This window comes from Muntiacus reevesi, chromosome 3 (genome assembly GCF_963930625.1).
Source record: "Muntiacus reevesi chromosome 3, mMunRee1.1, whole genome shotgun sequence".
Lineage (NCBI taxonomy): Eukaryota > Metazoa > Chordata > Mammalia > Artiodactyla > Cervidae > Muntiacus > Muntiacus reevesi.
This window is the reverse complement of record NC_089251.1, coordinates 115,197,037-115,219,988: the sequence shown is the minus strand read 5'-3', so window position 1 is coordinate 115,219,988 and position 22,952 is coordinate 115,197,037. Positions and strand designations below refer to the sequence as shown.

At 50.9% G+C, this 22,952-nt stretch overlaps 1 protein-coding gene across 2 annotated transcripts in view; it reads left to right on the top strand.

Annotated features, from left to right (window-relative positions):
* NKAIN1 (sodium/potassium transporting ATPase interacting 1) overlaps positions 1–16,884 on the top strand; it is a 44,784-nt gene extending 27,900 nt beyond the window's left edge. Inside the window, exons 2-7 of one of the 2 annotated variants that reach the window (XM_065930265.1) lie at positions 9,529–9,666; positions 11,895–11,975; positions 13,177–13,374; positions 13,709–13,769; positions 14,329–14,410; positions 14,552–16,884. In XM_065930265.1, coding sequence (XP_065786337.1) covers positions 9,529–9,666; positions 11,895–11,975; positions 13,177–13,374; positions 13,709–13,769; positions 14,329–14,410; positions 14,552–14,561 — 570 coding nt within the window. In that variant the 3' untranslated portion in view covers positions 14,562–16,884. Of the gene's footprint in view, positions 1–9,528; positions 9,667–11,894; positions 11,976–13,160; positions 13,375–13,708; positions 13,770–14,328; positions 14,411–14,551 lie in introns of those variants that run through there. The other variant, XM_065930266.1, reaches the window with a different exon arrangement.
* The last annotated feature ends 6,068 nt before the right edge of the window (positions 16,885–22,952 follow it).

The window sequence follows — 22,952 nt, the reverse complement described above, 5'->3', positions numbered from 1 at the left end:
CTGAGACAGTCCAGGGCCTCTCTAACAAACTCTAAGTGTGGTCTCCGAGGGCTAATTATGTGGAAGGTAGTGACCAGCTGCTCCCTGGCTCCTCCAGGCCCAGATGAGGTAGGGGGCTGGGCCACAGCAGGAGGGTGTGAGGACAGACAGATGGCAGTCTGGGGGCTTGGAGGCTGGGGAGCTGTCTTGAGGAAGAGGGTGCAGCACTGGGGCGGAAGGAGGTTACCCCTCGAGAGCAGAAGTTGTGGGGTTGTAGGAGTGAGTATCCCAGTCTCCAAGAACCACGTGGTGGGGTTCTGTAAGGGCTCTGCCCCAGCAGACATGTGCAGACTCCGCTCTTCCGTGTGACCCTGGGTAAGCCCATTGGCTTCCCTGAGCCTCAGTTTCCTCATCTATCAGTAGAGGTCAGATTAAGAGATGTGACCTGGGACTTCCCAACTGGTCCAGTGGTTAGGACTCTGCACTAGCCTGCAAGCCATGTGGCACACAAGAAAAGGTAGAGAGTGATGAGCATGAGGGGCTGTATACAGTAGGTACTCAATAAGTGGCTGTGCAATTCTAAGACCCATTGGGAGAGGTTAGTTTAGTTTTGGTGGGGGGTTTCTTTGTATTTTGTTTTGTTTTTTCATCCACACTGCACAGCTTGTGGGATCTAAGTTCCCCAATCAGGGATTGAACCTGGGCCCTCGGCTGTGAAAGCGCAGAGTCCTAACCCCTGAACCACCAGCAAAGCCCCTAGTTTTCTGGCGGGAAAGAGCTTCTCTTCTTGCCCCCTCCAGCTCCCCCTGCTCCCTGGCCTGGGCTGGGTGTTCTGGTATCTGTCCTGAGGAGGGGAAGGTTTCTCATCCAGTGAGGAAAGGATCTGGGCCCTGTGGACTCAGCACTGAGCTCTCAGCGCTAAGCCCGCAAAAGCCACTCAAGAACTGTTGGCAGAATGAATGAATGAACAGATGTGAAGTGCTCAGAACAGTGCCTGGCACTAGTTGGAAGTTAATAAACATCAGCTGTTACTGCACTGCCCATGAGAGGCTGGGCTGGTGGCTTATCAGAGCAGAGCAGATTCTGTCCCCACGTCTGCTCTGTCCCTTCATATCCCCTTGGCTGTCTGGACAGATGTCTGGCGGGTAGAAAGAGCAGTGGAGATAGAGATAAGAACTCAGATCTTAGCTCTGCCACATCCTGTTGGAACACTTGTGGAGACTCAAGAAGACCGCTCTGAGCCTGCCGTGTAAGAGGGGAACCTTCATAACAAGGTGGCCACACTAGGGCTCTGGGGAGAGGGCTGCTGACACCTGGAGAAGGGGTGGTGGTGGGTCTGGGTATAGTCAGGCAAGGGGAGGCAGGGCTGTGATGACCCAGGCAGAACCTAGAGAGACAGGTTGTACCAGGGACTGGCAAAACCATCTAGGAAAAAAGAGCCGTGAGGCTCTGAGCAGGGGTCCCAGGATCCCAAGGCCAGTACCCCTGCAGGCAGGTAGGCTGCAGCAACAGCAGGCCTGGATAGAAACCGGGAGCCGGAGCGGCCCCCATAGTGCAGATGAGAACAGAGGCGCAGAGGAGTTTTGCCCTAGGTCCCAAAGCACGTTCCCGTCACAGGAGATCTCAGATCCTGAGCCACCCAGGTGCTCTTCCACATAGTCTTGCGATGAATCAACAACATCTTACAACATTTTCTCTTAACTTTTAAAAAAATTGTAGCTTTGTTGTAAAACATCTCAGAAATCCAAAAGTGTTGTGTATTTAAAAGTCTCCCCTTTCCCGCTCCCTAGGGAGAACTTCTCATAACCATTTGTTGTATGTTTCCCTGGCTCTCAATTCGGCATTTACAGTCACACACATCTTGTATCTGTCTTCTTTTTGTTTTTTTTTTTCAAACATAAATGGAATCATATTGTTCTGCAGCTCTTTTTTTTTTTTTTTTTTTTTTTTGTCTTTTCACTTAACAGTGATAGCCTTGGACATTTTCCAGGAGGATCCAGGCTGGGCCAGAGAGAGGCAGAAGGGCTGCGAGAGCCCTGGCAAAGAAAGGGAGAGGCAGTGTGTGTTACGGGTCGGAGGAATTCCCCTCAAGTCACTACACACAGTGGGTGGGAAACCAGGCAGAGAAGCCTCTATCCTCAGCTCCCGGAGGACTGTGGTATCTGGTCTCTAGGCCTGAATTCTCTGAGGCCAAAGCCACGCTAGCTTGCTTATCACCATATACCCTGCATTGTGCCTGGCACATAGTAGGTGCTCAAGAAATACTTGTCGGATGAATTGAGGCCATTTTAGGCCCATCTTCCCGACCCTGCCAGAGACTACCTGGTCTCCGTTGACTGCACTCTTTTTAATCTCTTGCTGGGTGTTTATTTCAACTCATGCTCAAATGGCTATGGACGCCAGATGGACCCTGGAGAGGGGGTCCATCCCGGAGCTCTGAGACAGAGCTCAGAGAAAGAGAGAAGACCCTCCCCTTAGACAAGTCACTGCCCTTGCCTGCTGGCAGTTTGCTCACCTCTCTAATGAGGGCTTGGACCAGCGGGTCTCCAGGGGTCCTTCCAGCTCTGCCATCTGTGGCTTCAGTCCCACTACCTCATTTCACGGATGAGGAGCTGAGTCGACTTTAATTTTGTCAGCTGCCTCAGAAATCCATTGGGAAAAGGGGGGCTTGGGTTTGGGGATGCATCTAAGGCTGCTGCCACGTCCTAAGCACCAACTGTGTACCAGGCACCCGCTTTAGAGCTTCACACGCACTGTCCGGAATCCTCAGGGCATTTTCCCAGTGAGCTGGCTCAGGAAGGGGGAGTAACTTGCCCAAGGTCACCCAGTGAGTCAGGGACTGATCTGGGAATGGAACTCTGGTCTGCCTAGAGCCCCCAGAGGTGAGCTCTTGTCGCCTCAGCCTCTCTGTGAACTAAAGTCAGTGAAGGAAAAAAATGAATAATATGAAGTCAGTAAAGCAGACCAGGTTGGACCAAACTACTCTCCAGAAACTTCAGGGTCCTGTTCCTCATTGTTTCCCCAGACAATCTGACTTTTGTATCTAAGTCCCCTGGTGACATAGCTAGAATTTGGGGCAAAAAGTGGTTGACTTGCGGAACTGGCTGGCAAGGGCTTGGGCACAAGAGGCTTCTGATGGGGTTCTGTGGCCCCAGGCTTAGCCCTCTCCCCCAGCTAGTTTTCTGGGACTGGGGTGGGCCCATCTGCATTATTCATTCTTCACCCCTCAACCCCCAGCCCCCCACCTGATGTTGGGCTCCTAGGGTTGGCGTCTAGACAGACAAGAGCATCCTACTGAGAACAGAGGCAAGGGCTAAAGGTTCCCATGGCAACTGCATCCCCCTCAGCTGGCAGCTACCCGATAAATAAATAATCAGGGATGGGGGTGGGGCGCTCAGGGCCAGGGGAGGGGCAGCAGGGGAGCCTGGTGGAGGCTTCACTCTGGAAAGAAGGGTGGGTTAGGCTTGAAGTGGCCTGGGGGCTGGTATTGCAATCGGCCAGGTGAGAGAGGGGAGAGGGAGGAAAATTGCCAGATGTGAGAGATTCAGAAGATCAGAGAGCCGGGACTCGATGACAGGATGGGCATGCAGGTGAGCAAGAGACTAGGACTGAAAGCTTAGCTTTCTAGCTTATGTAGCTGGACACCTCATGGGACCCACATCCCTGGAAATGGACCGGGTTTGGGCATATTAAGTTCATGATGAACCATCCAATGGGTACTTGGTTATAAAGGGGCTGGAGGCTTAAAGGACTGAAGCTGGTGGGAAGTCGGGGCACGCATTTGCTGGGACACATGGGGTGTGAAGAGGGGCTGGGCTGCACCGCAGTCAGGCCTGAGAAGTGGGGGATGTGTGTGCCAGGTGTGGCTCTCGCCGCTGGAAATACAGCAGTGAACATCCCCGCTCTCATGGAATTCGCTGTCTAATGCAGGAGACGGTAAATAAGCAGTAAGTAATATGTTAGTCAGTGAAAAATGCCACGGAAAAAAATTAAGCGGTGGAGGCGGGGAGGAAGGGGGAGTTCTGCAACAGAATATAATTTTACATGGTGCTGACTCTCCTCAAGATCAGATGAGGGAGATACTGTGAGACATACCCATTTTGTTGGTGAGGAAACTGAGGTACAGGGGGGTTCAGTGTCTTGCCCAGAGTTGTAGAAAAACCAGTGGCACCAGGATTCTAACCCAGCTCTGCTCCTAACTTCCGGACCAAATTGTTACAGCAGGTTGGTGGGGGAGTGAGTGGCAGGAAGGGTGTGAAGACCTTTAATCAACTTTGGGTGTGAGAATGTTGGGATAGATAAGGCATTCGCTGGAGGGGAAAAGTGGTGGTTGTTGTTTTTAACAGAAGAGATTTGAGCATGTTTAGGAGCCAGTGGGAAGGATCCCGGGCAGGGGAAGAAGTTGAGTTTATAAGAAAAGAAATTGTGGATGATGTGGGTTCCTGAGAAGGTAGAGGACAGAGTTCCGAGTGCAGGAGGAGGCATTGGCCTTGGGTGGGAGGCGGAATGGAGCCTCAAGTATAGTAGATAGGGGTGAAGGAGACCAGGTCTTCACCCAGAGTAGGGGTGAAGGACATCCAGGAGGTGGAGGACAGCGAGAAGACCTAAATATCATTAAGGAGAGTGAGTTCCCTGGGGAGCTTCTTGGAGTTGAAGATTCCAGATCTCTAGGGGCCCCAGTCTGCCCCGGGGAGTGACTGCAGCAATGGTTGGCTGCTTTTCAAGAACTGAGAAAACTATTAATTGGGTTTGTCCAGGAGTGGGCTTTTCCTGACATTCGTGATAAAAAAGCAGAGGAGTATGAGAGTTTGGCTTGCAGGTGAAGCTGATGGTGAAGTGAGGGGTCCTGTGATCCCAGCAGGCTGAGCTGGGATGTGAAGTGGGGAATGGAAGTGAGGGGAGGGCTGGGGACCCGGCGCCCTGGGCTGGGCTCGTCATCATGAAGGCTGTTGGAAGGAAGCTGGGGCGGTCCGAGAGGGGCTCAGAAATCGGTGACTTTGGAAAGCATGGGAGTCACAGGTGATGACCCAGCCCAAGAGGTGGCTGTGGACAAGGAGGGATGGAAGCCTGGGTCAGGGGCGAGGACTTGAGAGGCTGAGAGGTTGAGGTGCTGGAGGGGGTGGCCCCCCCTCCAATGTTAGAGTCAACCAGGGTGATGCAGGGATCAAGGAATCGTCTTCAAGGAATGGACCTGACCTGGAGTGGATGATGGAGCCAGCCATGGATGAGGGTGGGACAGTTCTGCCAGGCAGTGTGGGGACCCCAGGATCCCTCCTTTGGGCCCGAGGATGAGAGAAGAGAAACAGAGTCACTGAGAAGACTCCAGAGAAGCAGGGTCCTTGGGTGCAATGTGTAGGGGGTGGGGGACCCCTTAGAAAAGGCTCTGAGGCCAGAGAGACACTCACTGGTGTGGAAGGGCTCATGAAACGGGGCTGCGGGGGTCTGGGTCAGGACGCGGCACAGAGGGGCATTCAGATCAAGGGCAGAGAGGACTGACCGACGGGCAGGAAAGTGGGACTTACTCTGTGGGCGCTGACAGATCCAGACCAGGGCTGTAGGGCTGAGGGGTCTGGATCTCTTCTGTCCTTCTGGGACTGGTTAGGGCACTCATACTGCTTGTCTGGGGTCCTGGTGACCCGTGAGTTGGCTGGCCCAGAGGCGGTAGGGATTACCCCAGGTTCTCTGGGCTGCATGGACGACAGAGTGACTCAAGCAAAATCTGCTTTAGAAAAAGCATTCCAGAGAGGTGGTCGGCAGCCTCCCTCTGCCAGGAAATCTGGCAGGAGGCTGCAGCACTTGCCCACAGAAGCCTCGTGCCGGCTCATGGAGGAGGGAGACCCAAGAAGCCAGCTTGCTCTGGCCTGTAGGCTGATTAGGTCAAAATCTCCCCGAAGTCATTTTTCCCCTCTCACTAAATGTGCACTTGAACTTTTTGCAAAGGGATAGGTTGCTGTTTTCTCCACACAAGTCCTCTCATCAAAGGAAAAAGGACACTCCAAGGCCAGTTATGATTTACACCTACTGCAGTCCTTAGACTAGTGTTTCTAAACTGGTGCAACCAGATGGGGGAGATACTCCTCGTGTTTTTTGTTCTCATCTTTTGTTGTTAATTAGTTGCATATCAGTGCTGCGGAAGCAGGAGTTCTGGAGTATTTTGGCTCATTTTCGAGTTATAAACAACAACTTTAGAATTGGGATTATATATAAGACGTGGCATCTCAATTAAAATATTTATTTATTTAAGTTGATCTCTGCACTCACCTTCGGCAGAAGAGGCAGCATCGTTCAGGCCTGGGTTATCACACTGATCACAATGGTCTGTAACTGTCCGGTTTTCCATCCATCTCCCTGCCTAGGCTCTGAGTTCCCAAAGGGCAGGGACTACAACATATTCACTTCAGCATCCCAGCGTCAGCATGGGGCCTGACACAGACTAAACGTTCTGTGAATAAATAAATGATGGACCCTGGATGGATGAGGGCATGTCAGATGTCGGAGGGATGAATAAATGGATGTGGATGGGGTTTTGATGAATGAGTGGGTGAGTGTTGGATGGGAGGCTGGCGGGAAGCTGGAAGGATGGCTCAGAGTGACAAGAACAGCTAGTGTTCCATATTCAGTGGAAAGAGAGATCCCTTTGGGCCAGGCAGGAAGTCTTGCTAGGGAAGGAGAAAATTGTGCTATATTTTGAAAAATGAGGACTTGGGTATAGGAAAAGGGAAATGATAGTGGAACCTCAACTGTTATTTCAGCTGCTTGGGGGCAGAAACTGACCCAGAATAAAGAATTGAGCCAGATCCTAGCAGCCTTCAAAGCCCAACTAAGAAACTTTGACTGTTAGGTCTTCTGTTAATTAACTACCATGTATTAAGTCTAATAGTTTATGTGATGTCTCCATATCCTCACAACTTCCTAGGGGAATTACTGTCTTCCCCATTTATAATTAAAGAAATAGGCTCAGCGAGGGGAAGTCACACAGTAGAACTGCATTTTGAACCTGAGCTGACTGCTGCTCACTCCATCAGTGAGGTCCCTGAGAACACAAGGGTTTTGAGCAAGGGCCAGGATGGGGGTGGGGGTGATGTCAGGTTTAGGTAGTTGTGTCCAGGCAGGGGGTCTCCCCAGCTACACTATGAGCCTGGGCAACCCTGTCACAACCTCATTTCTCGGATTCCATGTCAGCTGAGTCTAGAGCACCAGCTGGACCTCAAACCCCCAGGGCTCCTCAGAGCCTTGCAGAGTCAGGGTAGAAAGGAGAACAGAATTGGGGCAGGAGCTTTGGGAGCAGGCCACTGGATTCAAGACCAGAAGGGCCCTTATTTAGTCTGGCAGCCTTTGTATATGGAAGAGGAGCCCAAGACCCACAGAGAAGGTAGTCTGCCCAAGTAAACCAGGAGTCATTGTTAGAACCTCAACCAGAAACCACATGTCTAAACTCCTGAGCCAGTGCCAACTGGGAAATGTGGCGTGCTGGTGCTAAGATGCGACAGAAGGCAGAGAAAGGCGGAATGTCTGCCTGGCTCTGCCACCAACCTGCTGTGTGACCTTGGGCAAGTCACTTCCTCTCTCTGAGCCTCACTGTTGCTCTCCTCTGAGATAATGATCTCAGCGGTGCCTTTCTGCCAAGAAGTATCCAATGAGAGATGAACTTGGAAAGCTCTTTACAACCTGCAGAGCGCTGGGAGGGGAGTTACCAGCAAGAGGCAGGCTGGTGCCAGGTCAATGGATGCCAGGGTTGGGCCTGCAGCTTCCTGGGCCTCTGCCCAAGCTTTACCATCTGTGTGGTACCATCACCTCCACCTCGTCCTGCCTCCTGGCCAGGAAAAAGTCTTCTGGGATCTTATTTATTAGGATCTTCTCTCCCTACCTAGATAGACTCTCTTCTCTCTCCTTCTATGTAGTCAGGACTCTTGGGTATAAGTGACAGAAATCAGTACAAGGAGGGAGAACTCGTTTCGTCGTGGCTAGATCCTCAGACCCTCCCCTTGACGTGTTCAGTCTTCTTTCCTCACTCTGCCCCTTAGCTCTGGCTTCCTCCTCAAGCAGACTGTCCCCTGCCTACTGGCAAGGATAGTCCCCAGGAGCTCTTAGCTGACACTACACCCGTCCATGTATCTTGGTGGACAGGCAGCATCTCTGTCCTGATGCCCAGCAAATATCCAGGCAGCTCTCAGGGGCAGAGTGCAGAGAGTGTCCTTCTCTGAGCAGATCACTGTGTGCTGCTTATTTAGTTAGACTTGGGTCCCGAGCCACCGCAGAAATTAGTGCATGGACTGAGGGTCTGGGAGGCAGTTTCCAAAACAAAGAGATAGGTTCTGTCAACAGAAGGAAGGATATGGGACGGTCACTAACCATTGGTATCCTTGGGATCTTTGTTCCTAAGTGTACCAGCTGAAAGGTTGAATCAGGGGCTACTGGAAAGGGTCTGTTGATCGAGTCCTATATCAGCTACTTCCTGCTGCATGACAAATCCCTCCAAAAGGTAGTGGTGCAAAAACAACCATCTTAGGGAGTTCCCTGGCGGTCCAGTGGTTAGGCCTCAGGGCTTTGACTGCCATGGGCCCAGGTTCAATCCCTGATTCAGGGAAGTAAGATCCCACAAGCTGCACGACGTGGCTGAAAGTTCAAAAATAGCAATAAAAACAAAAAATAAAACAATCACTTGATTTAGCTCACGATTCTGTGGGTCAGCTGGAGGTTCTTTGGTCTAGTGACATGTCTTTGGTCTGTTGGTGGGTTGGCTAGCATCTGAGTGATCTAGGATGGCCTCACTCACGTGTGTTAATGGTTGACTCGCTGTCGGTTCAGATGCCTTGGCTCTTTTCCCCGTACCCTCTTGTCCTCCTGAAGGTCAGCCTGAGCTCTTTCAAAAGGTGTTCTCTATGTTACAAGTGTAAAAAGTGGGCAAACTCCAATGCACCGGCGTTTTTCAAGCTTTTTCACCTGCTTCCTCTTTGCTCAAATCTCATTGAATGAAGCAAGTCATGTGACCGAACACAAGCATTCGTGTGGGAAGGCACTGCCAAGGAGCACAAAGTTAGTGTGGAAGCAGGAGGAAAAAGAGGGAAAAAATCCCTTTCTCTGCAGCCCGTGGGTCCCCTGGGCCAGGACAACCTCCAGAGAGGGGTCCTTAAAAGAGGAGACTCAGTCCTACAGGCTCCCCTGGGCCCTCTAGGGCTATGGCTCATCCCTAGACCAGTGCTGGGGGAGCCAGTCTGAATCCTGACTCCACTGGCTGAGACCCACCCCCCAGGGGAGCTACAGGTGGGGAGGCTTCTTGGCAGGATGGAAGGTGTTCTGAACCCTGGCTCCCGTCTCCCACTAGCCCACCCCAAAGTGATCGCTAGGGCTCCATCCCCCTCACATCCTCACCAGTTTGCCCTCACCTCCCAGCATCCCCTTGGGTCCTACAGGGCTGGGGTGACCTTGAGGCCTGTGTACAGTCAGGTCACCCTGGTAACTGGTGTCCCATGCTTCACAAGGCTGAGGAGGAGTCCCCGTCTTCCTCCTTTAGGGGATGATGTGGCCTCAGCCTGCTCTTTCCCACAGGTGGCTGCGCTGGAGCGGCAGATCTTTGACTTCCTGGGCTACCAGTGGGCTCCGATCCTTGCCAACTTCCTGCACATCATGGCAGTTATCCTGGGCATCTTTGGCACCGTGCAGTACCGCTCCCGGTACCTCATCCTGGTATGGCTCACTCGGCCCCTCCCCAAACCAACTCCTTCTTTCTCATCCCCATCCATTCCTACCGCATTCTCCAGCCGGAGCTGTCCCCCAGCCCGGGGCACCTAGACCCCCGCCTGAGTCTTGGCTCCAGCCTGGCTGGTGATATCCAAATCCCAGTGCTTCTTTGCTCAGTGGAGACAAGATTAGTACTAAAGAATTTTCTATGGAAAAGTCCAACTATTAACCAGATGTATCATTGAGTGAGTGCCTCTCATGTGCCAGAGCTTTCCTGATAGCTCAGTTGGTAAAGAATCCGCCTGCAATGCAGGAGACCCCAGCTTGATTCCTGGGTTGGGAAGATCCCCTGTAGAAGGGATGGGCTACCCACTCCAGTATTGTTGGGCTTCCCTTGTTGCTCAGCTGGTCAGGAATCTGCCTGCAATGCAGGAAATCTGGGTTCGATCCCTGGGTTGGGAAGATCCGTTGGAGAAGGGATAGGCTACCCACTCCAGTATTCTGGCCTGGAGAATTCCGTGGACAGTCCATGGGGTTGCAAAGAGTCGGACACATTGAGCAACTTTCACTTTCACACTTCACTTTCCCATGTACCAGACACATGCCAAGAGTTTCACTAGCTTCACTTACCTTTACAACAGCCCTGTGAGGTGTATCTTACTGTCTTCATTTTCCAGATGAGGACATGTGGCTCAGAAAGGTGACGAGGCCTCCTTAAGTCACACAGCTAATAAGTGGCAGGGTTAGAGCATCGCTTCCAGAGCGAAGGCTCCTGCTGCATCCCCACACTGCCCCAGTAGGTCCATGTGAGGGATGCTCTTGGTCTGGTCTGGTTTCTCAAGTTGCTTCAGGAAGGCTTGGCTCCTGTCCCCCGATGTTCATCAAGCATGTGCTCAAGAGGCTTGTGTGATTTTGAGGCCAGTGCCTCCTGCGCCCAGTCCCAGGAGTGCACTGTGTCCCTGGCTCCCTCTGCCTACTTCCTGTTTCCAAGCCCTGGTCCTTGAAGATCAAACTCCTGTTTTCAGCTAGTCTCATCCTCATCTGCCTCTCTTCCTCAGTGACCCATTCACACACGTCTCTTGAGGGAAGAGGCTCTTTGGTAGGTTTGCTTCATAAATGCCGGACACCTTAAATACCGATGACATGTAATCTCATGCCTCTCCCACCCCTGAGCCCACTCACCCTCATTCTAGGGTGAGTTTCCCCACCTCCCACAGGCTCAGTTCCAGAGGTGAACAGGGCCCTTCCAAAGCGCTCCATCACCTAAGAGGACTCTTCTCTCCAGTCCTCAAGAATGCCCCGGCACCTCTGTAAACAGCACTTCTGCCAGGAAGCCGCCATTAGAATCACAGGCATAGGATTTCGGTGGAAATCATCCAGCTCCTTGGGATTCCCAGGTGGCTCAGTGGTAAAAGAGCCCACCTGCCAATGCAGAATATGTAAGAGATGTGGGTTCGATCCCTGGGATGGGAAAATCCCCTGGAGGAGGAAATGGCAACCCACTCCAGTATTCTTGAAAAATCCCATGGACAGAGGAGCCTGGGAGGCTACAGACCATGGGGTCACAAAAAAGTCAGACACGACTTAGAGACTAAACAACAACAACATCGAGCTCCTCTCTAGTTCTTTGCCATGTGTAGGATGCCGTCTGGTTGGTGTCTGCAGTTCTCTACAGGCTTCCCTGGTGGCTCGGACGGTAAAGCGTCTGCCTGCAATGCGGGAGACCCGGGTTCGATTCCCTGGGCCGGGAAGATCCTCTGGAGAAGGAAATGGCAACCCACTTCAGTGCTCTTACCTGGAAAATCCCATGGATGGAGGAACATGGTAGGCTACAGTCCATGGGGCTGCAAAGAGTTGGACACGACTGAGTGACTTCACTTTCACTTTCACAGAGTGGATAGGATTACCTACCAGAGAACTTGGATTTGCATACCAGCCCTACCTCTTCCTAGCTGTGTGATCTTGGAAAAAGTAAATTTCTTCTCTGAGCCTTAGCTTAGCTTTATTATTATTATTTTTTTCTTAGCTTAGCTTTAAAGAGAAAGATAGTGCTTTCCCTGCAGGGCTCTCATAAGGGAGCCTGGTTGGAAGATGATTTATAAACTGAGAAGTGCTCTCTGAGTGAGGCGTTGTCATAGTTTCCCCTGCAGAGGTCTCTTTGGTCCACTGACCCGCCCCCTCTCCACTCCCCCAGGCCCCTCCCTGACCCCCCCCCCCCTTTTTGCTTTCCCCAGTATGCAGCCTGGCTGGTGCTCTGGGTTGGTTGGAATGCATTTATCATCTGCTTCTATTTGGAGGTTGGACAGCTGTCCCAGGTAAGCCTCGGGCCTGGCATTGTCAGAGGGCAAAGCCTGGCATCCCCTGCCCCAAGGGCTCCTGTGATGTGGGTCTGGGGTGTCATCTCTTAAAGAGAACACTCTCTACACATTGAAGTAATCTGTGCTCCCCCTCCACCCCTACATTTTCATTTCTGGCCTCCTCTGTACTTCTCAAAAACAAATGATGAAGCTGAAGGGCAGTCTGATGAAGATGGGTTGGGGTTCCAGTTGATTGCAGTCTCAGAAGAAACCATCAATATGTCATGACCCAGAAAACTTCTCTTAGGCTCCACACGTGTTCAGTGCAAAAGAGGTGAAAATGCAACATGCTTTGTATGGCCTAGACTGCAAAGATTTGAGTCCAATTCTGATAGATATTTTTCAGATGAGAAAGAGAGGGTAGAGTCTGTTCTGGAAAAACTGAACCGACCATGTCACATGGAGAACTGTTGAAGAAAGTGGGAGTGTTTAACTTTGAGAACAAAGCCAGAGGGCACAATTCCTAGTTTTAAAAAGAAAGGAGGCAAAATATATGAATGAGAGCACTTGGCTTCCTACTTCTGCTAGATTTAAATCCCAGCTTAAACATTTCCTAGCTGTGTGACCCTGGGCAGGTGGCTTACCCTCTCTGAGCATCAGTTTCCTCATCTAGTAAGTGCAGTTAATAGAAACTCCAGTTTCATGTAGTTGCGGAAGGAGATTGCACATCTCAGTGCTGGCGCCCAGTCGGTATGCAGTGAATATTGGACCATATGAGTGAATGGATGGAGGAACACATAGATGCACATGTGGGTAAGAACTGATCTAGGCCAGCCCCTTCTCCATTTCAAAAGAGGAAACCAAGGACTAAAGAGAGGAGAGGTTTGCCCGGGGTCACACGCAGGGGGCAGTGGAGAGGTTGAGTGAGCTGTGAAGAAGGTCTGTGTTGGGGATTTCACTAACAGCTGGAAAAGGGAAACCAATCACCATTGATATCCTTTTCAGCCCTGAAATTCTGAGGCTTTTGCGGGGCTGTAGCAGCCCGGCATGATCATCTAGCGCCACCTACTGGCCAACTATAGACTTGCAGATACAGACCATCCCTCACAAATCACGCCAGGAAGGGAAGCTGTTATGACCCAAGTGTGAAGTAAACCTGGAGCCTGGAAGGATCTCCACCCTACCCCCAGCTCAGTATCCTAGGCCCCTCTGCCCCTAGGACCGGGACTTCATCATGACCTTCAACACATCCCTGCACCGCTCCTGGTGGATGGAGAATGGGCCAGGCTGCCTGGTGACACCTGTCCTGAACTCCCGCCTGGCCCTGGAGGACCACCACGTCATCTCAGTCACCGGCTGCCTGCTCGACTATCCCTACATTGAAGCACTTAGCAGTGCCCTGCAGATCTTCTTGGCTGTGAGTTTCTGTCCTCCTGCCCATCCCACCCCTGCCCTTGGCACTTCACACACACAAAGATACATAACCCTCTTTCCTCTTAACAAGCCAGTAAGATACCTCCCAGGTCCAACTGGAGAAGCAAAGAGGTAAAATAATTATTTGTTCAAAGTCACACCCAGAACAGAGAACAGAACTAAGGGTATTAAGTTTAAGGCACAGTCATTAAACTTGAAGTTCTTAACGGGTTTGCCTTCCTCTCAGCACATTTGGCCCCTCCAGCCAGGCTGGGCAGGGCCGGGCAGGGGGCACTTCCCTCTCCTCCCTCCCTTTCTGATGCTGTGTCCTCCCGCAGCTGTTCGGCTTCGTGTTCGCCTGCTACGTGAGCAAAGTATTCCTGGAAGAGGAGGACAGCTGTGAGTGCGGAGCCCCTAGGGAAGTGGGGACCCCACACCGTCAGCACCCTGGACAGGGGCCCAAGCGGGATAGCCCTGGGTCAGTTAAGGGGCCCCTCTTGGGGCTGGGGAAGAAGAGACCGTAGACTGGGTGGGGATCCGCATAGCCAGCCCATTCTGGATGAGGACCAGACGTCCCGGTGCCCAAGCCAAGGCACTGCCCCACTACCCGCCTCTTAGGCCCCGTCCTGTCCCCTCGGAGGGGTCCACAGCTCCACTCCTGTCAAGCACCACCCATTCCCAGTTCGTCCTACTCCCACGCTTCGGAAGGTCTTGCCTCCCTGCTCCATTCCCCCACCCCCAACCCTCAGCCTCCTCCTTAAACGACAGCCCTCCGCATCTACGCTCCAGCTCTCTATCTCAGGCCTTGGCCGGTCCCTCGAGATGCTACAGCAAAGCTCAACCCCTCAGGCCCTGTACTGGATCTGGTCTCAGATTCCTCCCTTTCAGGACCCTGCTTCCCATCACCTCGACTCTCCACAGGCTCATCTCTAACCACGTGCCATCTCCCCTTCCGCAGTCGATTTCATCGGCGGTTTTGACTCCTACGGATACCAGGCGCCCCAGAAGACGTCGCATTTACAACTGCAGCCTCTGTACACGTGGGTCATGGCGCGGAGCCGTGTGGGGTGGAGGGACCCCGGCATTAGTGTAGGAGAAAGAAGGGGAGGGAGGAGCAGGCGGATCTCTCCGCCTCCCTGTTCAGAGGTCCGCTTCCCTAAAGGATTTTTGTTCTCTTGCAGGTCTGGGTAGCGTTTGCCCCACGCCCACCCCCGCGGCTAGACTGACCGCCGCTGCCGCGAGCTCTGGCCAAGATGGCAGGCGCGCCCCCTGCCGGCTCCCTAACTGACTGCAGCCTGAGCCGGCGGGATCTGGGTCTGAAGCGGACTTGGACTTGGTCCTTAGCAGCCTGGACTTGAGGGGTGGGGCGGGGAGAATCGCGGGGTTTGTATTTTTTTTAATCTCAGCCTTGACGTGTGCGGGCGACCCTACCCCCCACCCCCACCCTTCTCCAGCCTCCCCTTTCTCCCTTCTTCCCCCAGCATCCTGTCCCCTGTCCAGAGGGAGAGGGCAGGAGAAACACACACACCATCTCACCACATTTATTCACCAGCCCTGGGGAAAGTTCCCCCGAAATATGAAGAGGAGGAGTCCTGAGTTCTAATCGCAGCTCCATCACTAACTCTGTGTGACATCTGGCAAAGCCCTTGTCTTCTCTGGGCCTTAGCTTCTCACCTCAAATAATTAAAATAATCCCATAGTAAATGGAGCTCTTTCTAGCCTTTTCATTTGACTCTCAATTCCCTGGACTGTACTGGGATTTTACTATAATCCCCATTTTGCAGATATGGAAACTGAGTCCCAGAGATGTAAAGCGATTTGCCTGAGGTCACACAGCTGCGTTTTTGGTGGAGGCAGGACTTGAACACAGTATATCATCTGTAGTTTCAGACTCCAAAACCCAGTGTCCGGTCTCTGAATTCCATTTCCAAGCCCCCTTCCAACTTGGACACTCTAGAAACCATATGACATACACCATGCTCACATACCACCGCCACCACTTGCCAACGCCTCTCTTAAAGCAATATACCCGTTCTCTTGTTGGGAATGGGATGGACGGATCCCAGAGCCCTGCATTCAGCCTGACCTACAGGGAAGCCTTCTTAGACTCGGCCTCTGCCCACCCTTGGCAAAGCTTTTGAGCTTTCTCTAGCAAAGGGGGGACACAACCCCATTGCCCCACTCCCTCCCAGGTCCCTGAGGCTGCTGCACCCATGACCCCTCACCCCCTAAGCAACTCTGCCAACCTCTAAGGACGCCATCCACTTCATCTGATGAAAGACCAGGGGTTCCAGCATGGAAAAGGGCTCATCTGTGCTTCCTGGTCACCAGTGTTGAAAGATCACCAGCGTTCATGATCGCGCCGGTGTCTAGGAGCACGCTCTAACAAGCCCAGAAGTTGTTCCGGAGAGGCAGAATGGAGGGGGTGCCATCGGGGAGGGGGTCTGGAGGGCCAGCACTCTTCCTTAAGAGCAAGTTGATGTAAGGGCTCAGTCTCCTCACCTCCCTCCTCAGACGCCTCTGAGGACCCTCCATCCCGTGTGCTGGCTGGTGAATCTGAGGGCAAGAGGATCGGGCCTCAGCTTCCAGTTTGTGAAACAGGAGGAGCCCTGGCTTAGGAAGGAGGGTGGGGGGCCTGGGGGAACCAGATGGAAGTACAGACGGTTGTACACCTGAGCCCCTCCATGGTGACCATTCCTCGCCCTCCACGCTCTGATCTGCCATCCCCTCCTGTCTCAGGCCAAAATATCCTGAACTCGGACCCCACCCCAGCATCTCATGTGCAGGTCTGTGCTGAAGGGCCAGCCCTGGGCATTTCTCTGGTCACTGCAGAACCTCAGGTCAGCCCGATCAGCTACCGGTGCAGCTCAAGAGGGTGACGGTTCCCTCCGGCCAGGCTGCTGCTCTGCCTCTGGGCCAACTTCTGCCTCCAGCCCTCTCTTCTCCCACCCCCAGCCAGCTGTCATCTCACCCTGAACCCCTTTTCTACTCAGCGGGTTTAGCCACTGGTGCTCTGAAGCCTTTTGCTTTTATAAGATGTTTTTTTTCCAAGGAGACCAGGTTTTCGTCTCACTGGGACCTTGCAAGGCAGGGAGTATTTCCCTGGTTTCTGTGCAGGTGGGTTGATTAAAGACAGTGTTTTCTTCTCTCTTCCTGTCCTGCCCATGAGTCCGCAGGGTCTTCTAAGGGAAAAGTCTTTGTATGAAAGGTGGGCAGAGGTTGGGAACCTATGTCATTGTCATGATCAAACATTCCTGGGACACTGGCCTGTGCCTCTGGCTGGCTGCGTGGCTTTGGGCAAATGGTCCTCCCTGTCTTTCCTGATCCATAAAATGCACAGAGGGGATTAGGTCAGTGGTTTCCAAACCTGGCTTCACAATCCCTTAGAGAGTTTTCTATTTTTCTGATTAAGTGCATTTTAAGATTCTGCTTTCAAATATCATTGGCATCTTGGCTCTGCCCTCTTCTGATGATTCAGTTCCTGACTTGGAATAAACTGGCAGACAGTGCTTTAGACACAGATTCCTGTCTCCCAACTGGGACATCCTGGCTCTTTCTCTGACCATACCACAAGAATCAGACTTTTGAATTTTTAAACATTTATTTTTGTGTGTGAATAAGTAATACGTATATATAGCGCAGAATTCAGAAAGTTTCAGGGTGCTTTGTACTCTTCACCTATTTTCCATATCTTTCCAAAGATAGTCAATTTTTTAAAAAAAATATATAAAATTTTCCCCCTCACACAAGGCAAAATACATTACTTACTCTTCAGCTCTACTTTTTTCAACCTAACTCTTGGAAATCTCCCAATAACACATGTGGAGCTGTCTCCCATTCTTCCACAGTGATTTGGTAGAACTGAGATTTTTAAGATCTCCAGGTGACCTTGCAGTTAGGGCCAAGAACCAGAGGTTCCACATAAGCATGCCAGGTCCACTATGCCAACCTCCGTGGACCACTCCTGGTTGTGGAATCAGAGGGAAACAGATCAAGGAGTTTATGGTCTAGTGGGGAGCCCATGGAATGATCAGGCAGAAGGGTGGATGCTGGTAGCAGGTGGTCAATGCTAAGGACAGTTTAGCGTGAAAGGCAGTTGTTAATAGGTGCTAACAGCGTGAGCAAAGTTAGGGAAGGAGGAAAGCCCATGGTGTCTGGGGTAAGAATGGCCAGAGACGAGCTAGCTGGAGGAAGGTTCAGTGGGGAACGTATTAAATTTCTATTGCCGTCATAAATTATCACAACTGTAGTCTCTTAAAGAAATACACATTTGTTATCTTAAAGTTCAGTAGAAGTCCATCATGGGTCTCACTGGGGTAAAATTAAGATGTCTAGAGGATTGCATTTCTGGAGGCTCTAGGGGAGAATCCATGTCCTTGTCTAGCTTCTAGAGGCTCCCTGCATTTCTTGGCTCTTGGCCTCTCTCTTCAAAGCCAGTGACATCACAGCTCTGATCCTTTTTCCACATCACATCACATCACAGCCAGGAAAAGTTCTCCACTTAGAAGGATCTGTGTCCAGGATAGTTTCCTTCTCTCAAAGTCTTTAATCCCATCTACAAAGTCCCTTTTGACATCTATCACATTCACAGTTTCCAGAAATTAGAATGGGGACATCTTTCCCGGGGCGGGAGGTCATTATTCCACCTTCCACAGGGAAGGAGTCCTATCCTGCAGCCCTGACTGTCAAACCAGAGTGCATCAGAATGTCAAACCTGGAGTGTGTGGGGGGTGGAGGGGTAGCTATTGAAGGACTTTCAGCAGAAGCTACTCGGAATTGTCCTTTAGTGAGAACTGGCAGGGCTGGAACAGTGGGTTGGAGGGGGGAAGCAGGAAACAGTGTTTTGTCTGGAAGAGGTTTAGGGTTCCTCTCTTCTCTGTGTAATCGTGTGCTCTTGGAGGTATGTGTGTGACCAGGAGCTCTATGTGTGTAAACTTGGGATGGCCCTTGCAGTAGAGTCACGATCAGCATGAGCTGTAGGACAGGCATCCCTTGGTCACTGTTCATCACTCTAGAAACTAGTTACGCTGGTCTTCCCACAAAGCCCAGCACCGGGACTTCCCTGGTGGTCCAGTGGTTAAGACTCCACCTGCCAATTCAGGAGACACAGGTTCGATCCCTGGTCAGGGAAGATGCCACATGCTGCAGGGCAACTAAGCCCATATGCCACAATTACTGAAGCCCATGCACCCTAGAGCCCGTGCTCTGCAACAAAAGCCAGGGTAATGAGACGCCCACGTGCAGCAACGCAAACCAAGCAGCCAAAAAAAAAGCCCACACAGCTCCTGCTCCCCTGGGGCCATTTCCCGGCAACCTCTGCACATTCAAATAATCCAGCTAGGATGGATCTTCCAATGACTATTGAGTCATAAAGGCGCCCAAGCCATTCTTTGAAGCTCTAAAATACAAATTCCCCAAGGTGCATTTGACAAGCACAAGAGTCTCCTGGGATTTGTAGACTAGTATTTGCTTGAGTAAGTTAGGATTGGGTTTTCCTGTTTCTAAACAGATTGGGAATGAGGGAGTGCCTGACACCAGACCTCATTGCCTTATAAGGTTCATTACTCCACAGGCTACTGGTGCTGGACAGGCCAAGCTTCTCAAGTTTACAGAGCATAAGAATGCTCTAAAAATCCAAATTCCTAAGCCTGATCTGAGCCACACTGAACCCAACATCTGGGCAGCAGCAGGAACCTATGTTTTTCCCAAGTGCCCTGAGTGATCCAGGTTTGGGAAATTCTAGAACCAGGTAAAGAGGCCTCCAAACATTTTTGAAACGTCCCCTCCTCCAGGGTCTTGGAAGGCCTACCCAAATTATGCCTGCCAGCCCCCTCAGAACTTGACTCTAAGACTCTAAAGTTTCAATTTCATTTGTTAATACTTGTTACAGTCTTAAATTTTTTAAAAAGCGGGTTAATCATGTCAAAAGGTAGGATCAACTCTTGAACTTTAACACTGACAACTTCACCACTAGGTTAGCTTGAGCAGAGACAGGTCCGAGTTTGCCCACCGCCACCTGAGCTGGGGGCCACACTGTGCCCCGAGTCTCAGACTCAGCGATTCCCCTGAAACCAGACTGACGAGGACCAGGCCGATGAGCTGCAGAGAGAGCCCTGTGCTGGCCTTCCAATACTGAAGTTTGAGTTTCCCCTCTGCCCCCAGTCATCCTGGGATCTGGGGCCCCTCCTCCCCACCTCTGGCCTTGGTGACTTCGTCATGACTTGAGAGGCCTGGACTTGGCAGAATATTCCTGGATTTCTATACTGCTGATGTTCTGGGATGGGGCTTCTCCACCCTACCTGCACTTGGGGTATATTTTTTAAATACAGATTTCTGGGCTCCACTCATGTACCAGATTCCAATTCACTTGGATCCAAGCAACTGAATTTATCCTTCAAATATTGATTAAGAATTTACTGTGTACCAGGCACTGGGGATATGAAGTGAACAAGGCAGGACATAATCACTGCTCTCCTGGGGGATATCTACGGGAGGATACACACAAAGGCAGACCACTAAATTATATGTCTTGTCAGATAATTGTCTTGGAGCAAAAGAGGGCAGGGCAGGGAAGGCAGGATAGGGATTGATTCTGGTTTTAAATTGGACATCAGGTCAGTCAGAAAGGTTTTTTTCCCCCAGCCATGCAATGTGTGGCAAGTGGGAATCTTGGTTCCCCATCTGACCAGGGATCAAACCCACACTCCTTGCTTTGGGAGTGCAGAGTCTTAACCACTGGACCGTCAGGGAAGTCCCTGAGAAATAGTTTTGATAAAATACCTGAAGAATTTAGAGGACAAAGGGAACAGCAAGTGCAAAGGCCCTGAGGTAGAAGCCTGAATACTAGAAGGAAGCAAGGAGGCTAGTGTGGTCCAAAGCAAGAAAAGGGGAGAGTGGTAGGAGACAAAGTCTGATTCGGGTGTGAATGTCTGACACTATATTGGCTTGAGCAACACCATAAGGGCTTTAGTTTTTGATCTGAGATGGGAAACCACAGAACGAGGAAGAATCCCTTGGGATACTGTTTGAAGAATACACTGTAAGAGGTCAAGGACTGGAACACAGAGGCCAGGTCAGATGCTCTCAAGACAATCCAGGTGAGGGATGGTGGTCCTCAGTTAGGGTGGCTAGAACAAAGAGGCCTTGGGGTATTTCTTTCCAGCCCTGAAATGCTAGGAATCATCAGTCTAATTGAAGCAAGGAGTTAATAGACAGGCACCACCTTGTGTGTTAAGCCAACAAGCGTTTATTGATTATCAATCCAGTACCATTTACTGGAAGCTCTGATTCGAGGCAGCATGATCAGCAGCAGGGGTTATGAGGAGGGGCAACCTCTCCCAGCGGGACTTAAGGAGGGCCTCCTGGAGTGACCCAGAGGGAAGTGTATGGATTTCTCTAGATCAGAGTTTCTCCAGCTCCACATTATTTCAACCTAATAGTAGTAGTGTTAGTCGCTCAGTTGTGTCCGACTGCGACCCCACGGACTATAGCCTACCAGGCTTCTCTGTCTATGGGATTCTCCAGGCAAGAATACTGGAGTGGGTTGCCATGCCCTCCTCCAGAGGATCTTCTCAACCCAGGGATCAAACCCGGGTCTCCTGCATTGCAGGCAGGTTCTTTACTGTCTGAACTTGGGGCCAGGTAGTCCCTTGCTGTGGGAAGCTATCCCTTACACTATAAGATGTTTAGCAGCAACCTTGGGCTCCACCCACCAGATGTAGCCCCACCCTCAGTAGTGACAATTGCCAAATATCCCTGAGGGGCAACATTGCCCTCAGTGGGGAATTGCCTCTAGACAGAAGAAATAAAGTGAGTTAAGTCGTCAAGGAGGGATGAGTGAGACGGGTAAATCACTTAACTTGAGCCTCATTTTTTCTCATCTGTAAAATGGCACAGTATTTGAAAGGCTTATTGTGATAATGAGAATACCTGTAAAGCACTTGACATATAGAAGGGCCCTGATAAATGTTAGTTCCTTTCCATCATAACACGAAAATGACACCTCCTGACCCTCGTCTCATCAAAGGATGGGCTGCTTCCGAGACTATGATCCTTAGGCTCCAAACTAGGGCCTTAGTGTTTCTGTCCACACAATGGCCCTAGGGAGAAGGGAGGAATGACGCCGGATCAGTGGCTCCAAACTTTTGAAATTACCACGCTCATCCTCGCCTGATTTTTTTTTTTAAGAGAGCATTGATTAATAATTTATTTCCCAACTACTCAAGGCAGCTGTCCTGGCTCTGCGGGGCAGGACTCACCACATGACCTCCTGGAGCACCGGTGTTCCCAGTCCAGAACACAGGCTTCCTTATCGGCTTGACGACCTCTTCCCATTTCAGTATGAGATGGTTCTCTGGCTTTCAGAAATACTGCGAGAACACAAGGACCCCAATCTGCTACAAAGGCTCCCGACTATCAGATTAAGAATCACAAATGGTTGGTGATTATAAGAGAGCAGGGACTCCCAAGCCTCCAGTCCCAGCACCAAGTCCTGCAGCTACCGTGCCAGGCACAGGGCTTGGGGTTTCCCTTGTGCCAATGACTCATTCGCTGATATTGTCACCGTTTCATCAGTAAGGACATGGATAAGGATTGCATTAAATCTGTAGATCGCTTTGAGTACTATGCTCTTTTTTTTTAAGAAAGCAATTCGATTTTTTAATGCTCTCATCTTAATTAATTATTTTTGTCTTTGCTAGGTCTTCGTTGCTGTGCATGGCCTTTCTCTAGTTGCCAGAGAAAGAAGAAGCTACTCTTCATTACGTTGCATGGGCTTCTCATTGCAGGGGCTTCTCTTCTTGCAGAGCACAGGCTCTAAGGCATGTGAGCTTCAGTAGTTGTGGCTCATGGACTTTAATGCTTCAGCCCAGTAGCTGTGGTACACAGGCTTAGTTGCCCCGTGGCATGTGGAATCTTCCCAGATCAGGGATGGACTCTCTGTCTCCACCCTTGGCAGGCGGATCTTAACCACCAGGGAAGTTCACTATGACCATTTTAGCAATATTAATTCTTCCAATCCAAGAGCGTGGGATATCTCTCCATTTCTATGAAAGTGTTAGTCGCTCAGTTGTGTCTGATTCTTTGTGACCCCATGGACTGTAGCCCATCAGGCTGCTTTGTCCATGGGATTTCCCAGGCAAGAATACTGGAGTGGGTTGCCATTTCCTTCTCCAGGGGATCTTCCCAACCCAGGGATCGAACCCAGGTCTCCTGCATTGCAGGCAGTTTCTTTACTATATGAACTACCCGGGAGTCATCGTCAATTTCCTTTAACACTATTTTATAGTTCTCAGGATATAAATCTTTCACTTCCTTGGTCAGGTTTATTCCTGTTTGCTTTTTTTTTTAATGTGATTTTTAAAAAGATTTTGTTTTTATTATCCCTTTCTGATATTTCATTAATAGTGTAAAGAAATGCAATAGATTTCTGTATGTTAATCTTTTTTTTTTTTTGGTTGTGTTGGGTCTTCGTTGCTGTATGGGGGTTTTCTCTGGTCATGGCGAGTGGGGGCTACTCTTGCTTGCAATGTTTGAGCTTCTCACTGCAGTGACTTCTCTGTTGTGGAGAACATGTTCCAGGTG